The sequence below is a fragment of the Phoca vitulina genome, unplaced genomic scaffold (assembly GCF_004348235.1).
Source record: "Phoca vitulina isolate PV1807 unplaced genomic scaffold, GSC_HSeal_1.0 scaffold29, whole genome shotgun sequence".
Lineage (NCBI taxonomy): Eukaryota > Metazoa > Chordata > Mammalia > Carnivora > Phocidae > Phoca > Phoca vitulina.
In genome coordinates this window covers 2,079,215-2,102,685 of record NW_022589732.1, presented here as the reverse complement: position 1 = coordinate 2,102,685, position 23,471 = coordinate 2,079,215, and the positions used below count along the sequence as shown (strand labels likewise).

Sequence of the window (23,471 nt, the reverse complement as noted above, 5' to 3'; positions counted from 1 at the left end):
CAACACCCCGGCATGTAATAGTAAAACTTGCAAATCTTAGAACCAAGGAAACCATCTTAAGGGCAGTTAGGGGGAAGAGATTCCTTACGTACAGAGGGAGGAACATCAGAATAATGTCAGACGTATCCACAGAGACCTGGCAAGCCAGAAAGGCCTGGCAAGACATATTCAGGGTACTAAATGAGAAGAACATGCAGCCAAGAATACTTTATCCGGCAAGGCTTTCATTTAGAATGGATGGAGAGATGCAGAACTTCCACGACTGGCAGAAGTTGAAAGAATATGTGACCACTAAGCTGGCCCTGCAAGAAATATTAAGGGGGGTTCTATAAAAGGAGAAAGACCCCAAGAGTGATATACAACAGAAATTTACAGGGACAATCTATAAAAACAATGTCTTCACAGGCAACATGATGACAATTAATTCATATCTTTCAATAATCACTCTCAATGTGAATGGCCTAAACGCTCCCATAAAACGGCACAGGGTTGCAGATTGGATAAAAAGACAGGACCCATCCATATGCTGTCTACAAGAGACTCATTTTGAACCTAAAGATACATCCAGACTGAAAGTGAAGGGATGGAGATCCATCTTCCATGCCAGCGGACCTCAAAAGAAAGCTGGGGTAGCAATTCTTATATCAGACAAATTAGATTTTAAACTAAAGTCTGTAATAAGAGACACAGAAGGACACTATATCATTCTTAAAGGGTCTATCCAACAAGAAGATCTAACAATTGTAAATATCTATGCCCCCAACATGGGAGCAGCCATCTACATAAGCCAACTGTTAACCAAAATAGAGTCATATTGATAACAATACATTAATTGTAGGAGACCTCAATACTCCACTCTCAGCAATGGACAGATCATCTAAGCAGAAAATCAACAAGGAAACAAGAGCTTTGAATGATACATTGGACCAGATGGACCTCATAGATATTTACAGAACATTCCACCCTAAAACAACAGAATACTCATTCTTCTCGAGCGCACATGGAACTTTCTCCAGAATAGACCATATACTGGGTCACAAATCAGGTCTCAACCAATACCAAAAGATTGAGATTGTTCCCTGCATATTCTCAGACCACAAGGCTCTAAAACTGGAACTCAATCACAAAAAAAAAATTGGCAGAAATTCAAACACTTGGAAGCTAAAGACAACTCTGCTCAAGAATGTTTGGGTCAACCAAGAAATCAAAGAAGAACTTAAACAATTCATGGAAATCAATGAGAACGAAAACACATCGGTCCAAAACCTGTGGGATACTGCAAAGGCGGTCCTAAGGGGGAAATACATAGCCACCTAAGCCTCACTCAAAAAAATAGAAAAATCCCGAATTCACCAACTAACTCTACACCTTAAAGAACTAGAGAAAAAGCAACAAACGATGCCTAAGCCACGCATTAGAAGAGAAATAATTAAAATTAGAGCAGAAATCAATGAATTAGAAACCAGAAACACAGCAGATCAGATCAATGAAACTAGAAGTTGGTTCTTTGAAAGAATTAATAAGACTGATAAACCACTGGCCAGACTTATCCAAAAGAAGAGAGAAAGGACCCAAATTAATAAAATTATGAATGAAAGGGGAGAGATCACCACTAACACCAAGGAAATAGAAACAATTATTATAAATTATTATCAACAACTATATGCCAATAAACTGAGCAATCTGGATGAAATGGAGGCCTTCCTGGAAACCTATAAGCTGCCAAGACTGAAACAGGAAGAAATTGACAACCTGAATAGACCAATAACCAGTAACGAGATTGAAGCAGTGATCAAAAACCTCCCAAAAAACAAGAGTCCAGGGCCTGATGGATTCCCTGGGGAATTCTACCAAACATTCAAAGAAGAAATAATACCTATTCTACTGAAGCTGTTTCAAAAAATAGAAACAGAAGGAAAACTTCCAAACTCATTCTGTGAGGCCAGCATTACCTTAATCCCCAAACCAGGCAAAGACCCCATCAAAAAGGAGAATTTCAGACCGATATCCCTGATGAATATGGATTCCAAAATCCTCAACAAAATCCTAGCTAATAGGATCCAACAATACATTAAAAGGATCATCCACCACGACCAAGTGGGATTTATCCCCGGGATGCAAAGGTGGTTCAATATTCGCAAATCAATCAATGTGATAGAACACATTAATAAGAGGAGGGAGAAGAACCATATGGTCCTCTCAATTGATGCAGAAACAGCATTTGACAAAATACAACATCGTTTCCTGATTAAAACTCTCCAGAGTATAGGGATAGAGGGAACATTCCTCAAGCTCATAAAATCCATCTATGAAAAACCCACAGCGAATATCATTCTCAATGGGGAAAAGCTGAGAGCCTTTCCCTTAAGATCAGGAACACATCAAGGGTGCCCACTCTCACCACTGTTGTTCAACATAATACTAGAAGTCCTAGCAACAGCAATCAGACAACAAAAAGAAATAAAAGGTATTCAAATTGGCAAAGAAGAAGTCAAACTCTCTCTTTTCGCAGATGACATGATACTTTATGTGGAAAACCCAAAAGACTCCACCCCCAAATTACTAGAACTCATCCAGCAATTCAGTAATGTGGCAGGATACAAAATCAATGCACAGAAATCAGTTGCTTTCTTATACACTAACAACGCAACTGTAGAAAGAGAAATTAAAGAAACGATTCCATTTACAATAGCACCGAAAACCATAAGATACCTCGGAATAAACCTAACCAAAGAGGTAAAGGATCTATACTCTAGGAACTACAAAACACTCATGAAAGAAATTGAAGAAGACACAAAAAGATGGAAAAATATTCCATGCTCATGGATCGGAAGAATAAACATTGTTAAAATGTCTATGCTACCCAGAGCAATCTATACCTTCAATGCCATCCCGATCAAAATTCCAATGACATTTTTCAAAGTGCTGGAACAAACAATCCTAAAATTTGTATGGAATCAGAAAAGATCCCAAATTGCCAAGGAGATGTTGAAAAAGAAAAACAAAGCTGGGGGCATCATGTTGCCCGATTTCAAGCTATATTACAAAGCAGTGATCACCAAGACAGCATGGTACTGGCACAAAAACAGACATACAGACCAATGGAACAGAATAGAGAACCCAGATATGGACCCTCAACTCTATGGTCAAATAATCTTTGACAAAGCAGGAAAAAACATGCAATGGAAAAAAGACAGTCTCTTCAATAAATGGTGCTGGGAAAATTGGACAGCCACATGCAGAAGAATGAAACTCGACCATTCTCTAACACCATTCACAAAGATAAACTCAAAGTGGATGAAAGACCTCAATGTGAGACAGGAATCCATCAAAATCCTAGAGGAGAACATAGGCAGTAACCTCTTTGACATCGGCCACAGCAACTTCTTTCAAGATACATCTCCAAAAGCTAGTGAAACAAAAGCAAAAATGAACTTTTGGGACTTCATCAAGATAAAAAGCTTCTGCACAGCAAAGGAGACAGTCAACAAAACAAAGAGGCAACCCACAGAATGGGAGAAGATATTTGCAAATGACATATCAGATAAAGGGCTAGTATCCAACACCCAAAAAACTAATAATCCAGTCAAGAAATGGGCAGATGACATGAACAGACATTTCTCCAAAGAAGAGATACAAATGGCCAAGAGACACATGAAAAAATACTCAACATCACTTGGCATCAGGGAAATACAAATCAAAACCACAATGAGATACCACCTCACACCAGTCAGAATGGCTAAAATTAACATCAGGAAACTACAGATGTTGGCGAGGATGTGGAGAAAGGGGAACCCTGTTACACTGTTGGTGGGAATGCAAGGTGGTGCAGCCACTCTAGAAAACCGTATGGAGGTTCCTCAAAAAGTTAAAAATAGAGCTATCCTATGACCCAGCAATTGTACTGCTAGGTATTTACCCCAAAGATACGAATGTAATGATCTGAAGAGGCACATGCACCCCAGTGCTCATAGCAGCAGTCTCCACAATAGCCAAACTGTGGAAGGAGCTGAGATGTCCTTCAACAGATGAATGGATAAAGAAGATGTGGTACATATATACAATGGAATATTACTCAGCCATCAGAAAAAATGAATACTTACCGTTTACCTTGACATGGATGGAACTGGAGGGTATTATGCTGAGGGAAATAAGTCAATCAGAGAAAGACAATTATTATATGGTTTCACTCATATGAGGAATATAAGAAACAGTGCAGAGGATCATAGGGAAAGGAAGGGAAAACTGAATGGGAAGTCATCAGAGAGGGAGACAAATCATGAGAGACTCGTAACCCTAGGAAACAAACTGAGGGTTGCCGGAGGGGAGGTCGGTGGGGGGATGGGGTAACTGGGTGATGGGCATTAAGGAGGGCACGTGATGTCATGAGCACTGGGTGTTATATGCGACTGATGAATTATTGAACTCTACATCTGAAACTAATGATGCACTGTATGTTGGCTAATTGAATTTAAATTTAAAAAAATAAAATGAGGTTGACCTTTTAAAAAAAACAAATTCTTATTTTAGAAGTTTATTTTTTACTTTTTAAAATGGTGGCTATCAAATTACTTATGGTATTTCAATTCCTTTGGATATGGAAAAAGCAGTGAAACAATTATATTTTTAACGGTGAGTATTCTAATATGTGGGAAATTATACACTTTACAACTACTTAAACTTATGAAAAATTTAGTTCTCTGGTTAAGAATAGGAAATTATTTTGAGATATGTGAGTAAATGTTTTAAAGTCACAGGTCCACAGCATGTTGGATGCTGCACCGAATCCTGAAGAAATACACCGCATTTACGGAATTTCCCAGCGAATCCAACTGAAAGTGTTGCCTTTGTTCCACAGGATGGTCTGACGCCCCTGCACTGTGGAGCAAGGAGTGGTCATGAGCAGGTGGTGGAAATGCTGCTCGATCGAGCTGCCCCCATTCTTTCAAAAACCAAGGTAATTTCTTCCCAAGTTTTTGGACATGGACTGTATTTAGCTTTACATCCCTTTACTGCTTATTTAACTTATTTAACTGCCTTTTGAATAGTAGAAAAATGATACTGTTCCAACTTAGCAATGAAGAGTACTTGCCTAGTTCAGATCTTGGGAGAACCTCAAAATCAGTTTGGGTTTATGAGACCTTTTGATGGAGTGCACTCTGCCACAAAGTCATTTTTGTATGTGTTGCTTGTTTTTGCTTTATTTTGGGAACACTGAATGCTTGATCTTATAGCTCAGCAATGATCGCTTATTGGCGAAAGAAAATACAAGATCTAAAGTTTCGAAAGTCTGGGTGCTGGCTCTCTTTCTCCAGCCCTTTGGTTTATTTCTTAAGGGCTCACAGACTATTAAAGAGGATATTGTTTAACTGATAAAGGCTGGAAATTTTGGAAAGATGGCATCTTGCTTGGGCCTTTGGCGAAGTTGACATATGCAAAAGGAATGCATGATAATGAATGTTTTACAAAATGTCTTCTGGATTTTTCTGATAAAACATTTTGACACTATTTAAAAAGAGAGAATATTTGTAAATAAATTTTGATATAACTATTTTTATTAATCAAATCAGTGATTTTTGGAAGCTGCATTAAGCTTTTTTTTTTTTTTTTTTAAGATTTTATTTATTTATTTGACAGAGAGAGAGACACAGCAAGAGAGGGAACACAAGCAGGCGGAGTGGGAGAGGGAGAAGCAGGCTTCCCGAGGAGCAGGGAGCCCAATGCGGGGCTCAATCCCAGGACCCTGGGATCATGACCTGAGCCAAAGGCAGATGCTTAAGGACTGAGCCACCCAGGCGCCCCCTGCATTAAGCTTTCTAAAGAGCCTTATTTCCAAACGTCATCAAAACAACAAAAACACATGTTACTCCTGTTTGCAAGTACTCTGGTCAGTGTTTTCTCAACAGCCCTAGTGGAGATGGACCAGACAATTAATTTTTAAGAGAACAAGGGTTTTTAGGCAGCAGATGACATGGTTTAGTTGACATGATCTGGCTACTCTGACTGTTACACGCTGGGAATGGGGCTGGAGAGGACCAAGGAGGGATGGGGGACAAGGAAGCTGCTGCAGGGTCCAGTTAGTGGTGACATGGCTTGGAAGACAGCAGTAGAGGTGGAAAAAAGACATGTCTATAGACATCACACATCTGTTTTTATTTCCTTTCCTGTGTGTTTTGGGGGTGTGTGTGGGTGGGCCTGCACACACACACGTGTATGCCCTTATAGAATTTATCTTTTTTTTTAATTTTTAAATTTTAAAATTAATTTTCATTTTATCAAAACAATAAGGCATAGCTAAAAATAAAATTGCTATCTCAGTCTTTTCTCCCTTTTGCTCATCTCATTGTCTTTTCTTTCTTTCCAAGGAATTTCCTTGATTTTTTTTTCTTTGTGCTTGTAATGTGCAAGAACATTTTCTCGTTCTCTGATAACTTCTTAAAGTATCCAGTTCTTTTTTCTTTTTTTTTTTTTCAAGATTTTTTATTTATTTATTTGAGAGAGAGAGAATGAGAGAGAGCAAGCACATGAGAGGGGGGAGGGTCAGAGGAAGAAGCAGACTCCCTGCCGAGCAGGGAGCCCGATGCGGGACTTGATCCAGGGACTCCAGGATCATGACCTGAGCCGAAGGCAGTCGCCCAACCAACTGAGCCACCCAGGCGCCCCTTAAAGTATCCAGTTCTTGTTTAATGGATGCAATATAGTTTCTGAGAACACTCGAGATAACTTTTCTTTAATTTTTGTCTGCCTCTCTTCTGTCCCTAATTCCTCACAGTTTCTTTTTTCTCTTTGTTGGCTTTGGCTCTCTCTTTCATGTTGGGGGTTTCCCACAGATGTCTGTTCCTCACCATCCGTGTCAGGCACTAACATTTGAGTGGAAATTCTATGCCAGTGTAGACAGGGCTCCTGTCTACACTGGCATAGGAAATTCTATACACAGTGTAGACAGTGTATCAGGTGGTGGTTGGACGCGTCGCCCCATGTCACAGTTAGTTACCCTTTTTTCTGGGAAGTTCAGTTTTTTTGAGAGACGAATCCTCCAATCTTTTGCAGTGTACGGCTATGTCAGTACATTCAGAGTCAGAAAAAGGAAAAGGGGCTGTCATTCTGCCAGTCCTCTACGCATACACCAGTCACAACAGTGATAACGAATGTTTACGTGGTGTCTACTTCATAGCAGGCTCTAAGCACTTTACATATATCAACCCATTGAACCCCGCAATGAGGCACTAGTATTACTATTAGGCCCTTTTTGTAGATGAGGCGACTGAGACCCAAAGCAATAAAAAAGCTTTCTCAAGGTAGCTCAGTTCATGGCAGAACAAGGATTTGAACCCAGGCTGTCTAACTTGAGAGGCCACACCCTTGACACCCATACCATCCTTCCTTTTTCTGTGAGCACCTGCTCTCAGTCCAGAGCCTCACCACTGCCCCATGCTCTGCTCAGGCTCCTGCATCCAGAATCGCTCTGCTTCAATTTCTCCGGACACTGAACTCCTAATTTCCTGTAAGGACAAGGGACAATCATCTGGCTTTGTAAACCTGACAGCTCCATACACAGGTGAACCAATCCTGCTTTTGACTCCAAGCCTCATCTTTATCTTCCAAGGTGTGCTGTGTTTCTATATCCCCTGCCTTCGGGGCATCTGAGAGATAAATCACTTGTCTTTATTTTACCCAGTGGTATGTTGGAGCCCGATCATTGAGCCTACCGTGTGCATCTTTTTCCAGTTCTGTATTCAGTGACATCATGTTGATGGCTTGAAATCGGTCATGGTGGGGTTCTTTACGCCATGGGGATTGGCAAAGGCCACATATTGGGGTTTTTCTTTTTCAAAGAGCTGTTGTTGTTAAACATTAACCAGTACACCGCTGATGATACCCCTTCACAGACACTTAGCATTCCACCTTCTCTCTTCTGCCAGATGTGTTAACACACTAAACCCTCTTTTCACATTCTAAAATTTATAGACATCACACATCTGTTTTTATTTCCTTTCCTGTGTGTTTTGGGGGTGTATGTGGGTGGGCCTGCACACACACACGTGTATTTCCTTGTGGAATTTATCTTTTTTTTTTTAATTTTTAAAATTTAAAAAAAAATTTTTTTAACATATAATGTATTATTTGTTTCAGGAGTACAGGTCTATGATTCATCAGTCTTACACAACTCACAGCGCTCACCATAGCACATACCTTCCCCAGTGTCCGTCACCCAGCACCCCCATCCTTCCCACCCCCCATCACTCCAGCAACCCTCAGTTTGTTTCCTGAGTTTAAGAGTCTCTTACGGTTTGTCTCCCTCTCTGGTTTCATCTTTTAAATCACTTGGGAGTTTGGGAAAGGATGGATACACATAGGTCACGTATACCATGTTTGTTCAGAAATGTCCTCTTGCACTAATAAATTCCTGACCAGCATCTGACCACCTCTCTGCCCCATCTCCTGTTCTGCTCCCTGCCGTCTTCCAGCCAGCTGGCCTGCTTCCGCTTCCCAGAGTACACCAGGTTTGTCCTCACGTCCTGTGCCTATAGATGAGTTCCCTCAGCTTGTCCCAGATCTCTGCGGTCTCCACCCATTTTTCAACTCCGATCTTTTCTTCTCAGGGAGGCCTTCTTGTTAGCTTATCTTCTTGCGTGCTATCTCTCTCTTGGATAAAATGAAACCAAGGATTTTGCCTCCTTCAGTGCGGTACCCCAAGCACCTAAATTATTGTCTGGCACACAGTAGACCTCCAAGAAACATTTCCTGAATGAACGTTAAGTGAATTAATGCGTTCCTGGCTTTAAGGCCATCTGTTTAATTCCTTAAAGCTTTCATCTTTCTGAGCTAAGAAAACCCGTCGTGTTGGATCTGTATTTTCAGCTTTATGAGGGAACAGGATGTAATAAGAACCCTCTCCCTAGGGCGGATGGTCTTTACTTTCTTCTCCTTCTCCAATGACCTATAAGTTACCTACTCATATATTATTTTGTGTAATGTTAGAGAATTTTCTTCTTTTGTTGGCACTGCCTCCCATTTCTACTCTCCACGACTGTCATTTGATCTCTGAGATTTTGTTTCTTTGTTTACTTCACCGTTCAAAACATAAAGCAAAGGAATGTCTTGGCAGGAAGGAAAGGAGTGCCTTATGTACATATGCTCGTGGGAGGCAGTATCTCAAATGAGAAATGTCCCCATCCTTTGTTGCACATTAGTGTTTACTTTGATTCAGACTGTTAGAGTGGAATTTTTTAGGCAGAAATATTCTGATTGACCGACCATGTATGAAGTCTTTAAAGTTACATGAATATTTATTTTCCTATATATGCCGGGCAATCTGGGGAAATTATAATCCATGAACCTTTTGCTTTCAAGGCACACAACTAGTGTTGTGTTGAAATATATCACAGTGAATGAATGGTACCGTGAGAGCGGCTACGGGAAGGCTTGCACTGTTTCTTCCTATCTTGATCTCCTATTTTATATCATTTATAGATAAATTACGGGAAATACCTTGGCCCAGAGGATTCAGAAATCCCTGTGTCATCTGTGTCTATTTAATCCATCATTATTTTCAAAGTTCACCAATGACAAGGTTTTTGGAAACTGAATTTGCACTCGCTTCCTGCCCACCCCCCAGATATGTTAAACTATGTTACAGTGATTGATAGAGCCTCTCTTGATAATTGGATTCTCTAGAAATTTTCCAGGCTCCTCCACTTTGCCTCCATATTTAAAGGAAGCATGCTTGAAAGGACTGACATCTAAATACCTTATTTTTACCTTCACTGGGAAACAAGTACTGGATGCTAAATGTCCCTCCAACCTGTTTTTAAGGCTTTATTTACCTTTGAGCCGCTTCATTTCTTCTCGCAACTCTTTAAAGAATTCTTTTACTTATTCCTACCACGCGTGATTAACTGTGTCATTGAACCCAGTACATTTAAACTGGAGGCAAGCGTTAGTTAATGAATTGGTCAGTGCCTTGCCTTTCCTCATCACAGACACAGGGGGGCACCAGATTGATGGAAGAGGAAAAATTTCATTTCTACATTGATATGAAATGAAATGTGTTGTTTTCGTCAGATCTTTTTTATTAATCAATATCAAGTGTTAGTAACTTGTAAGGAAAAATAAAAACCAGTGTAATGAATACCAATCTACTTCTGCTTTTTTTTTTTTTTTTTTTTAATCTTTTTCACTCTTAAATATTAAGAATTCCAGGGACGCCTTGCCGGCTCAGTCGGTGGAGCATGCAACTTTTGATCTCAGGGTTGTGGCTTCAAGCCCCATTTTGGGAATGGAGATTGCTTAAAAATCTTTAAAAAAAAAAAAAAAAGAATTCCAATTAACTGGGAATATGATAAATAATGGACATTAGTGCAATTCACATTTCTTTTTTTTTTTAAGTAGGCTCCACGTCCAGCGTGGAGCCCAGCACGGGGTTTGAACTCACAACCCCAAGATCAAGACCTGAGCTGAGATCAAGAGTGGAATGTTTAACTGGCTGAGCCACCCAAGAGCCCCAATTCACCCTATTTTTAAATCAGAAAAGAAATTATCTTGGAAAATTTGTTTTCAACTGATAAAAGAAGTGAGAGGACTAGTTTTAAAAGTAGCTATAGTTCAAAACAATCATCAAAACCTTTTAAAAAGAGGGTGCCTGGCTGGCTCAGTTGGTAGAGCATGCGACTTTGATCTTTGATCCCGTGTGTGGTATAGAGTTTACTTAAAATTAAAAGTAATATTACATGTTAACTAACTGGAATTTAAATAATAGAACTTAAAAAAACTTTTAAAAAAGAGAAGGTATTTCTGTGTGAAAAACTAGGTTTTCATCTTTTCATATTTGTGCTGTATTTTGTGTTTGGCACATTTGCGTTTAAAAGGTAAAACAGTAAACTCTGATTTTCTTGCGTGTTCCAGAATGGACTGTCTCCATTGCACATGGCCACACAAGGGGATCACTTGAACTGTGTGCAGCTTCTCCTCCAGCATAACGTGCCCGTGGATGACGTCACCAATGACTACCTGACTGCCCTGCACGTGGCTGCCCACTGTGGCCATTACAAAGTCGCCAAGGTTCTCCTGGACAAGAAAGCGAACCCCAATGCCAAAGCCCTGGTGAGTGGCTCAGCCAACAGGTCCAGCCTATGTTGTCTTGCTGACAACGTGCGACCTCCGCAGGAGAGGGATTACCTTGAGGAGGTAAAAACAGAAGGTCTAGTTAAATAAAGTGTACGTCCTATCAACTGTTTCAAATATCCTTTAAAGAAACGGCCTATTTCTGACGTGAACAAGGCTGATGGATCTTACATAAGTATGACCCAAAGACTGTGTAAGTACAAAAAAGACTGAGGTGGTCACACTTATCTTACTGAAGGTAAACTTATGTGAATTAAATTATTTTTCTGAGATCTAAAAACATGAGGCAAAGTGGTCAAAAAACTTTCTCTTACACATCAGCGGTCTGGGAATTTGTGAGCTGAAATTTTGTGTTATGTTTACCATGTAAGCTAACGTACGGCCTGTCATCTCCTTTTCCTACTGATAAAAATGAAAATTTGGGCCTGATTTGTAGTCTTAACTCCTAAAATGATCTGTTATTTTAACCCCTAGCTGTATTATAGTTTGATTTTCTTGATGAGATAGTGTTTTTGTCTTTGGAAAAATAAATAATCCCAATTTGGTAAGCTGTTTAAATTTAGTTTGGAATAAGCACCCATGTTTAGGAAAAAAAACAGTCACCAAATGTTAGGGAAAACATGTGAGTTGACGAGCAATTTTGAGGTACAGCCTGTCATCTGATCAACTGATTTAAGAAGGGTCACTGTTCCTTTCCAGCTGGTGCTGTCTCCCTGTCCGAAGGGCTCCCCAGCACCTCAGCTGCTCTGGGGGCCCAAAACTCGAGGACTGAGGAGCACTCCGACCCCAGGCCGTCATTGTCACTCTAAAAGCTTTTACCACAGCAGCATTTCAAGAGCTGTTGACCTGCCCAGTATATCAAACATATCTTTGAATTCTGAGAAGGGAGGAAAAGAAATTAGCAATCATGACTCATTTTTCCATACAAGAAAAAAAAAAAAAAAGCCTTAGAACAGGGTGTGGGCATTCACTCTTATTTTCCTCTGACTTGGAAGATTTCACAACATGTGGAGGTTGTAGCCAGTCCTCCTGGGATGGACTGTGGCCAGGTAAACGGTCTCAGAATGGCTATGGAAACACCTCTAGTGACTTTGATGTAAGCTTTTATAGTGGACCCTGATACTTGATGGTTCTCTATGGCGACTGAAAAATGCTCTGTGGTCTCAATTATCAGGCAGTACGATTTGGGAGGTAATTTGTTAAAAAGCAGACTCCTTTATTAGATTAAATATTAAACCAAATGATCCAATAACATTGGGTTGTTTCCTGCTTCCTTGGAGTAAGCACCTATTTGAACCTTAAAACTGGAAGGGGTGAAAACATTCTAGAACCAGTCTTGTAGTTGTCCTGAAATGCAGCAGAGAATACTGAATGGCATTGGCAAAGTTTTGACTGTGAGGACAAATGTTCGGGCCCAGCTGTTTTTAGTCTGTATTTGAAATGAGATGGAGGAGGGAGGGACATATTATTTGGAAGAGTGAATTCCAAAATAAAATAATCTAAAAAAAAAAAAAAATGCATGACCATTTTGCCTCAGCTACCAAGAGGCTGCGACAAAAATTCACTTCCTGTTCATGATCACCAGAGTACTGTGGATTTCTAGGAGCAGCTAGACTACCTACGCTTCCAGAAAAGCATCTGCATTCTGTTTAACCCCTCCTTGTTTCATGTACTTCCAAATTCTTGCAGAACATCATTTTCCAAACATTTTGCCACACTCAGAGGAATTGGATTTCCATGAAAAGCAGTCATGCTTCTATGTCTTTGTCCCTTTCAGAATGGCTTTACTCCTCTTCATATTGCCTGCAAGAAGAATCGAATTAAAGTAATGGAACTCCTTCTGAAACACGGTGCATCCATCCAAGCCGTAACCGAGGTGAGGGGAGTAGGATTTCTGGGGCTCTCCAGGTCACCAGGGTGTACCTTCACAGCTGGACTCTCAGAGCCATCCTCCATGAACAACTTGTTTTGCTGTGTATGTGATTGCTACTGATTACTTTCTGAACCCTTCACCCGAGGGGCTGCACGTCCGGAGAACAGACACGTGTATGGGGGGGGATGAGTGCAAACACATCATCCAAAACACACGCTTCGTGCTCAAGGGTGAGTGGCACCATCACTGAAAGCATAATTTACATGAAATCCTGTCGTGCAGCGCTTCTCAGTTGGGGGTGATTTTGCCCCCCAGGGGGCATCTGACAAAGTCTGAAGGTATTTTTAGCTGTGACAGCCAGATGGTGCTACTTGTGTCCAGAGGCTAGAGGCCAGATGCTACGGAATATTTTACAGTGTACAGGCCAGCCTTCTACACCAAAGAATTATCTGGCGCAAAATGTCACATGTGCCAAGGTTGAGAAACTCTGTATACCACCACCTCTCCGTGTTTGTAAACTGAACCTTTCTCTCTCTCAAAATTCAGAATTAATGAAACACAGAGTTGCTGAAGTTAATAAAGGACTAGCTCTAGGTTTCTTTTGTACAAACCGACATGGAACTCAGAGGAGTGTTCCACCAGGGCCCGTGCTGAGCCTGCCCCACAGCAACCCAAGCTTGGCCTCCAGCCCTCCAGACTCTCCATCGCTGCCCCACCCCCAGCACCCCGGTCTCCATAGATGCCAACCGGGGCACCTCCCTAGACCGGACACCCTTTCACTCACCTCCCTATCTCTGCACCCTCCATGTGTCACCCCCTCTTTGCTCAGCTAATCCTACACACGCTCCAGGATGGGATCGGGGGCCACCCTCTCCAGGAAATCCTTCACCCCCTGGCCTGGTCTAGGAGCTCCTCCTCAGAGCGCCTCTTCCCGTGCCTATTTCCATCGAAGCACTTAGGACCTAGGCTCACCTGCCCCAAGAAAGCCCAGGCTCCACTAGCGCAGGCTGAGTCCCGCTGGTCTGTAGATGCCAGCAGCACAGTGTAGGCCATCCAGTAAAGGTCGTTGAATGCACCAATAAAGACTGGTGCATCGGACGCAAATATAAAATTTGAGATCTAGCCCAGTGACCGTTGCTTTGCCTCAGTTTCTTATCTGCAAATGAAATATTTGCCTTGATTTGTAACAATTTTAAAATTATTAAATGGTTGAAAATATTAATACTACTTTGTTCTTTCATCACTCTTATGGCTTTATTATGGCACCTGTGATTTTAAAAGCTTATTCTCAGTGCACAGCAACCATTTTTTAAAGGTCAGAATGGGCTCTGAAATGAAATTTTTTTGACTGATGTTTGAATAAATATCCAGAGACGTCAGCCGCTGAGAAGGGACTGCTGCCAGACCTGTAGGTACTCCCTCGGAGCTTTCAAAGGCAGGGCAGACCGAGAAGAGGGCTTGGCCCTGCATATGTTCTAATGACTCCCCCTGCTGATGGAAAAAAGTGCCAAATTACAACACAGTTCTTTTCTCCAGTTTCCTCCGTTCCCACTATTTGAAGGCGGGGCAACCAGAATTCTTTCTCTTCTGCCTTTTACCTCACTTTTATTAGGCAGAATTCCTTTCACGTATTTTTTTGACATTTTTTTGACATTTCTCAAATTTCTGTTGTAATTGGTATCTCCTTCTCACTCTCTTTAAAAAAAAAATTACCTTTTTCTAGCCATATTAAATATTTTTAAATATTTTTACCAAATGATGATGTTCATGTTGCAAGTGGAATGAAATTCTAAAAAATTACAAGTGGCATCATTTCACATAAAAAGCACAAATGTTATGGGTTGTGTGTGGGGGGGGGGATTGAGACAAACATAACATTTAAAGTCTAGTCTAGTGACCATTGTATTATTTCCCTTAATCATGTCATAAAACTATAAATATTAATTTATAATCATAAAATTAAAAAATTAAATGATTAAAGCTAGTAATGCCGATTTGCTCATTTATTAGAAAGTTGGCATTAAGTACCATGCTCTTTCGTGTATAATGTAATCAGTTGATTCTTAGTGCATGGGAATCATTTTTAAAGGCCAAAATGAGATCTGAAATAAAAGTCAACTTTTTACTAATATGTATGTAATCACATGCACACCGCTCTCTCCCCACCCCCAACACACACACACACATAATTATATGCATAAAGAAGGTTTGGTAGCAAAGGGAAAAAAACTTCAAGTCATTTTTCTCTAATTTTTTCTCATGGATCTTTATAAAATACATGAAATCTTTCTTCCTTAGTGGATATGACATAGGTCTTTCATAATCACTGAACCTGCTTTAAGGAAATGATGATCATGTACTGATACATTATCTTATAGAATCTGTGCCCATAATAGGCAATGTCCTGATGTCTTCTGATCTGATCACTCAAGTGGTTATGTTAAGGTGGGTGGGTGGGTGGGTGGATGGGGGGCAGGCAGGGAGGCAGGCAGACAAAACCTATTTATGATAAGATCACAACATTTCAAACTCTTTTCTTCCTAGTCGGGCCTTACCCCAATCCATGTTGCTGCCTTCATGGGGCATGTAAATATCGTATCACAACTAATGCATCATGGAGCCTCACCAAACACTACCAATGTGGTAAGTATCCTTTTAAGAAAGAAGGTCCAATTATGGATATTTAAGAAACTGGTAAAGATTGCTCTTATTTACTTATTTTTTATTATAATTAAATTAATTACTATTTACTGTGACTGCTTAAATGGACAAAATTTGAGAATACCTGTGGTTTCCTTTACTTCGAAGGCAAGATCCATTCAATTGCTAGCTGGTCACAAATTGTTAGGGCTTATGGGTTGTGTGCATTAGCCTTACAGATACGTTACTATTGGACATTATGCTCTGAAAAATAGCTTTTGTTGGGGGGAAGAATATTTTTTTTTTTTTTTTTTTTTTTACAATAGCAGTATTTAGGAAGTGTTTCATGTTGAGGAAGCACTTCAAATTATCATTATTGTAATTTCAAGTAAAATCAAAGTAATTTTTCTCTTTAGTGTGCTTCACCATGTTATAGCAAACCCATGGTTATAGCAAATCCATGTTCATAGATTATTGGGTGATATTGTTTTTCCACACTAATCATTCCTCTGCAGAACCATGAGACTCATATCAGAGTAAGTATCAGAGAAGTGATTTCTCACCCTAGATCTACACGTGGCATTTGACATTATTTTACAGGACTTTTAAGTTTGACATCATAGTGTTATTAGCGTAACAGACTGCAAGCCTAAGAACCCTGGTTGGACTCATGAGCACCAAAGCAGTAAAAATCAAATAAACCACACTCTAGCACAGAAGGGGCCATCCGCAAGGTCCTGCACACTCCCCTGAGGGTGGGCTTCCAGTAAGGCTCTCTGTCTTCTGGCGCCCAAATCAGCACATCCACAAGATAGCAGCAGACCAGCTTCTCAGCTGACAGGTAATCTTTTCTGTTACTAATGCCAGAGAGTGAAGGACTCCCTTCATAAAGAGGACCCTGGATAATATGATAAACTCTATCCGCAATGCTTTACCAGTAAACATAGTAACAAGTTACATGTGAAATGTGTCTTTGTATATCCTGCCAGGGAGGTGGATATCCTATAAAGCAAGGCTTGATTTATAAATGGAATTTGTAGGTGGGTATCAGTGGTGTGAGAGAGTCTATTTGATTTCTGTGACTTTTTATTTCTGTCTATCCATGTTTTCTATGTGGTTTTCATTTTTTATTAAATAAATGAACAGATAGTATGAATTCAATTCTCTTTGGTGAAAATGAGGGAATGGTCGGGGTGGAGGAGTCCAGTGACAAAGAAAATGACCCCGTGGGATAATGTGCAAAGCCTAGGATACTGGTGCGCTGAGATAAAGCAGAGAGTGCAAACCAGCCATCCCCAGCCGAGTCTGGCCCTCAGGGGTGTCTGTGCTGCCCTTGAAGATTTGGGTTTTTGTTTTGTTCTGGGAGCAACTCTGATTTTGTGGTCCAGGCTTAAGAAGTATACATCAAAACTGCCACTGCTTTTGAAAAATAGGAAGGTGTGGCCTGCCAGGGCTGGCATCCTGCACGGCGACTGAAGCCGTCCGCATATCAGGAAGCAGTGGCCTCCCGTGGACGAGGCGTGGGGCTCTCTTGTGGAGCATCCCCAGGTGCCCTCCTTCACTCATCTCCTCTCCTGCTGGGCTCCAGTGAGCATTCAGCTCTCGAGCCCTGAGGAGGCCACACAGAGCAACACTTATGACACTGACAGAGACTGGGCTCCCCAGTGTTACAGCAGTCCTTCCATCGTGAATCAGGTGGATGTGAACTTCTTGAGTATTTAATTTCCTACCTTTCCTCATTTTCAATAAGGAAGTACTTGGGACTATTTTTTACCTAAAAAAAAAAAAAAGCCCTCCATCATAAGCTTTATGCAAATAAGATGTGCCACCCTTCTTGAGAGCTGCAGTTAATTACCTTTGGCTCCTGTCCCCCAGAGAGGAGAAACAGCGCTGCACATGGCGGCTCGGTCTGGCCAAGCCGAAGTCGTGAGGTATCTGGTGCAAGACGGAGCTCAGGTAGAAGCTAAAGCCAAGGTACGTGTAACACATGAAAGTGTGTGCTGTTGAGGAAAAAACCCTTGATTTAATTACAACCTTTAAACACATGCATGCTCTCTTCCAGGAATACTTTTATAAAATAATGATGAAAGTCTCTATCCATGTGATATTGTAAAAAAAAAAAAAAAAATCCCAACACATTTGTCCATTCAATTATTTGACAAAATTAAATGGAACAAGAACTTTGTGCCAGAAAGAACTCTGTGTCCTTGGCATATTGTTAGCCCCTAGCAGATGTGGAACCAAACCGAGACTTGGTCCAGAGTTCTTCGCACTCCACGGAGAAGGGCTTAGGCTCAAAGCTTCTAGAACAAGCACAATTCGGAAGCATGATTGAACTCTTTTGGTTGACTTCTATGTCACTTGTCACAGCCATAAAAGGAAAAGGAAGTTTTTACTTTTTCTTCACAAGTTGTGAAGCTATAAACCCTGAGACTTGAATCGGAATGGCTTTCAGGGATGGGCCTTTATGTAGAAGAATGTCAGGGTTGAGTTTGAGTGCTTCATTCTCTGCCTGGTGTTTAACTTCCAGAAGAAACCCACTTACCTGTCCCTATTGAGATGGGTAGTTGGTCTGGTTATCAAAATGGCAATTCAGGTCAGGAATCATAAATAAACATGTAAACGCCTTAGCCGCTTAATTTAACCTTCATATATAAATATACATTTATTTGCATGGTGTGCAGTTTCTAGTTTCAAGTTAGGTAGAGAGAAAACCAAGACATGTATGAAGCAGTTTGTATACAGAGTATTTGTAGACTTTTATAATATTCCCCCAATGTATTTAGCCACCTCACCTGTATCTAATTTGACCACAATTGTTTTTTAGCAACTTCTGTCAACACTCTCCAAAGCTTTCAACTTAGTATTCTTAGGGAAAGATTAAGCCTTCCTTTTCATACTCCTGTTTTACCTGCTCACATATTGTGTGGTTATATAATTAAAGTAATTAGAGCAAGTATAGCACAGAGTAGTAAGGTGACTAGTACAAACTTACTAGTGTGGGAACAAACACAACTAGATCATTGTAAGCATGAAATCTGCAGATGAGCACCGAGGTTGTAACATCCTGAGCATCAGACACACACTTTGAGTGTCCAATATACTGTGGTGCCAGTTGGTGGATTTTACAGAGGATCTGGAGACCTTTTCTATAAAGGGCCAGAGAGTAAATATTTTAGGCTTTGCCAGATGCACCATCTCAGTCACAGCTGCTCAACTCTGACGTTCTGGAGCAAAAAGCAGCCATAGGCAATACTGCATAAGCAGATGGGCATGTCTGTGTTCCAATAAAGCTTTATTTACAAACACAGGCAGCAACTGGATTTGGCCCCTGGATTGTAGTTTTCTCACCCCTGATCTAAAGAGATTGGTTCAATCCACTTAATCAGTAAAGTGCAATGGATAAAAAAGGCTGTACTCTACCGTGGATTACAAGAAACCTCATTTTCTGAGTGTTGTTGGTTCCGTATCAAGCATTGTACCTAGGGAATGGTTTCACCCACAAGCTGAAATGGAAGACAAAATTTAGAGTGATTATTTTGTTAAGGAGGCAGTATGTATCATGATTCGGAACCTGACTTCCTCAGCCAGACTGCCTGGGTCTAAATCTTGATCCACCACGTCCTAGCTGTGTAATGTTGGGCAAGTTAATTAACATCTCTGTGGCACATTTCTTTTCCTAGTTTCTTCATACAGAAACTGAGAATACTGATAGTTGCTAGTGATAAGATTGGTGTGACGCTGAATGAATGTAGGTGGAGTACTTAGCACAGAGCCTGGGACATGTAGGTGCTCAGCAAATGTGCAGTGGTCTTGGTAGCAGGAGGAGAGTTATGGGAGATCTTTCTGTGGCAAGTATCTTTTTCTGGTTTCAGTATTCTTCTGGTGGCTCCCCCAATTCCTGTTATACTTCCTACATAGACCCTCTTGCTTTGGCCTTGACTCTCATCCTACTTCGGTTTTCAAAGCCGTCTCCTGTTCTCCAGCTACTTCTTTCTATCTTCCCTACAGGAAGTACTTACCTGAACTTTTTCCCGTTCAAGTGTGGGATTTCCCTTTGGATGGCCACCACAGGGCATCATTGGGCAAACTAGGAAAAGATGCCTCTCGCCCTTGGGGATAAGACCCTGAGGGTGCAAGATTTCGTGCCTCATGCCTGGGGGTAAATTGTAATAAGGGGCCCTTCTCCTTGAAGCAGATCCAGCCCATGCTTGACAAGCAGAGGGTGGGCTGGCTTTCAGCCCTCTGGGCTGGGAGCCTTTGTGCAGGTAGACCTGTGCACCCCTTGTGCTTTTGACTATGACAAAGTGGCACCAATAAAATAATTCATTCCATATGAGGGCCTAATAGCTGGCGGAGGTATAATCCCCTTCCTAGTTACTTGTGTTTTACTAGGATTCATTCCCTTATCTCCCAAAAAAGGAGCCACTGGAGGTTAAAATTTTGGTAAAGTATGGCAGGTACTAGTGGGGATAATTTATAGACAGAACTGCCTTTCACACTTTTCATACTAATAGGTTACTCGAAAGGTACTGAAGGGGCTTAGACCCACCATCTTCACCTTTCTGGACGTTAAAGAAAAAGATGAGATGGTTTTTAGCATTGAATCAGAGAATTGAAGGTAGCCTCTGATACCAAGCAGAGTTTACTGCATGTCTCACAATGTCACCATTGTTTTCTCAGCTAATCACCTTGTATTTCTACCTTGCCGCTTAGGATGACCAAACCCCACTGCACATATCTGCCCGACTGGGGAAGGCAGATATCGTACAACAGCTGTTGCAGCAAGGAGCATCTCCAAATGCAGCCACGACTTCTGGGTACACCCCACTCCACCTTTCGGCCCGAGAGGGACATGAGGATGTAGCTGCATTCCTTTTGGATCATGGCGCATCTCTATCCATAACAACAAAGGTATGAAAGTGAGTCTTGGAATCCTACTGTGTCCCCCAACATCCTTCCTCCTTACAACTGAGGCCAAGTATACAAACCACTTTCAAATCAGGAGGTGAATTTTTCTTGGGTTATTTTTGTTTGTTGTTGTTCTTTTGTTGCTGTTGTCTTGTATGATGAATGGTCTGATTTTTAAAATCTCAGCTCTGATGGCCCAGAGCAATAACCTACCACTCGGTTGCTGGGCAGGTGCAGGTTGCAAAATTTAGAGCTCACTTTTTGGTGATGCCACGTAAACCTAGTGAGTGTGATAGAAAGATGAACCGGCCTATGGCATGTCTTAGAAAGCTAGAAATGGGTGTTTCGCTCTCATATTTGGATGCAGAGATCAATACACGAGACGATTACAATAATTGGAAATACGTAGAAAACTATCTGAATAGATGATGACTGCCTCCAACTTCACCCCCTGAGATTCTTTAGGCTCTTCAGTAGAGTTGAGATGCACAGTTCCTGGATCTCATTTAATATCTGAAACAGAGTAATGAGTGATGCGGTTTTGAGTGCCCTAGGCCTCCCACCATGCCGGCTGCCCATTGGCTTTCGTCGGTGTTAGTCTCATGAGGTCAAATATGCTGATGACCCTCCAGGCACTGATTCATGCTGGGGACCCTCCATGACAGCAGATGCAGACTGACTGGTGGATGCCCGGATCCTTGTGGGAGTAGGCAGCAAGAGCAGCTACTCAACTCTCAGTGCCCAACTCTTGCAGATTGATTGGGCTGGAACCATGTGTTATTATTCAGTTCACCTGTGCTAGCTAGGATGCGAGAATCTCTGACTTCTACTCCTGAGGACCAGAGCATACCTACAGATAATGTGTATACACGCAGAAATTGGAGAAGAAGACACAAAGGGCTCCAGTCTGGTGATGTGAGATCCTGGGAGGTCCAGACTTGTCCTGGATTTTCCCAAGCCCTCCAAATCCAAATTGGGCCTGGGACCCAGGAACCTATTCTTCCCAAAATATGAAACCCCCAAAATAGCTCTAGAATAAACCCCAGATCCAGCTCTCCGCCTTCATCCTGGTCAGATGCCTGAGAAGTCCCAGAGTTAGTGGCATATTGTGGCTCAGTCAACAGAGACAGAAAGATTAAATATCCTGCTCCTCCTTGTTGATAAGGGGACTCGGGCTGTCATCTTCCTGTGTTGGTCCTTCAATGCAGGCTTAACCATGCTTCATCATTAGAATAATTCATTAGAAAGCAATGACTTTGTGTCATTTCTGTTGTTCATTATTTTTATGTTTCTTTTTTCAGAAAGGATTTACTCCCCTTCATGTGGCAGCGAAATACGGGAAGCTGGAAGTAGCCAATCTCCTGCTACAGAAAAGTGCCTCTCCAGATGCTGCTGGGAAGGTATGGAGTTGACCGCCCTGTAACAGGCCACTTCCAGGGTAACCAAACAAGCCTTTGCTCCTTCACCAGCAGCCACCCAAATTAGGACTAGGCCAGAGTTAAGTCTCATAGGATGAAGATCCCTTTGGACATAGGAGGTGAATGCTGGGGTCCAAGCACTGGGGAAACTGGAATGTAAATTGCACTCTGTGTTGAACCCAAACTAACCCCATTTCCTATATCCAGGCCTCTGGTGTTAAGACACTTTTGACGCTGGTTGTTGTTTTCTGCACGTGTTTTCAGAGCGGGCTAACTCCACTGCATGTAGCTGCACATTACGATAATCAGAAAGTGGCCCTCCTGCTTTTGGACCAAGGAGCCTCACCTCACGCGGCCGCAAAGGTACCTGGGATTGGCCCGCCTGGGGAGGCTGGTGGGCAGCGTCCACTGGTCTCTGTCTGTCCATCCCCTTTGCTGCTCATGTGGCACCCTCCACCTTAGACATCACGGAGAAGTCACGGACACAGAAGCGCCTCGGGAAATCTGTGCCTTCAGCTATTCGGTCAATAGTGTGGTAGATGCTCAATAAATCCTCACTTGCTAATTGATTTTCCTTAAAAATCCAGGACATCCTGGGGCCTGTAAAGGAAAAGAAGTTGAGGTACTGTTCAGCCAGATTAAAAACATAAGCACAGCCTGAGGGAGTAAGAAAGTCTGAGTTGTCAAAGTTATAAAATATGTGTTATATTTTCCTGGCCATAAGACATTGCCTCTGAGTTGTTTATTTTTGTTTAATAAAATAGGTTGGGAGGTTTTATTTATGCATTTTTAGTATTCCTAAGGGGAATCTTTATTCCTCTTGTTAGAGTATTTTTGACCAGTAGACAACCTACATTTCTCAGAAAAGAGATATGTAGGGTATATGGCTTCCTAATTACCTGGACATGCTGACTTGAGGGGCAAATCATAAAGAAGAGGTTACTTAAAGATAGGTTAATCGAGCACTGTTGGTTTAATAAGCTCTCTGTTGAACAGGTGGCTGTGATCTGAGAAAACTGGAATGATACAAACCACAACTTAATGCTGTCCTGTGCTTTTACTCAACACTATTGTTGAAGGAACTTTCAGCATTTTTAAGCTTTTTACATCTTTGGGGTTTTTTTACTCTGCCATTTTGGGGCAGCTCTGGTGCTCTCTTTAACCTTAGTGCTTACATCAAATCGGTTGTAATCAAATCTGAAGGGGTTGTTCTAGAATGCTTTGAAGACTTTAAGAGAGAAGGTTTTCAGGTATCTTCTTTTAGGGGGTAGGTTAACTTTGACAAGTACTTCTCCTCAGGACCTCTTTACATCTATGTCTTAATTATCTCCTGCCCCAACCTCTCCAGAATTGTACTCAGTAAGATGTAGAATTCAGAATCATACCCCTAAATATGCTTTTCATCTAAATGTGGCTTCCCCCCATAGTTTCTGATCCTGACAAACATTTTTTTCCATCATAAAGCCATGCCTCGACTTTTGGTAAAGCTTTATCTTTTTTTTTTT

At 41.4% G+C, this 23,471-nt stretch overlaps 1 protein-coding gene across 19 annotated transcripts in view; it reads left to right on the top strand.

Annotated features, from left to right (window-relative positions):
• ANK3 (ankyrin 3) overlaps nt 1-23,471 on the top strand; it is a 511,278-nt gene that overhangs the window by 344,100 nt on the left and 143,707 nt on the right. For all 19 annotated transcript variants that reach the window (XM_032423837.1, XM_032423844.1, XM_032423836.1 and 16 more), the window contains 8 exons: nt 4,859-4,957; nt 10,906-11,103; nt 12,902-13,000; nt 15,542-15,640; nt 17,513-17,611; nt 20,354-20,551; nt 21,850-21,948; nt 22,231-22,329. In XM_032423837.1, coding sequence (XP_032279728.1) covers nt 4,859-4,957; nt 10,906-11,103; nt 12,902-13,000; nt 15,542-15,640; nt 17,513-17,611; nt 20,354-20,551; nt 21,850-21,948; nt 22,231-22,329 — 990 coding nt within the window. The remainder of the gene's footprint in view (nt 1-4,858; nt 4,958-10,905; nt 11,104-12,901; nt 13,001-15,541; nt 15,641-17,512; nt 17,612-20,353; nt 20,552-21,849; nt 21,949-22,230; nt 22,330-23,471) is intronic.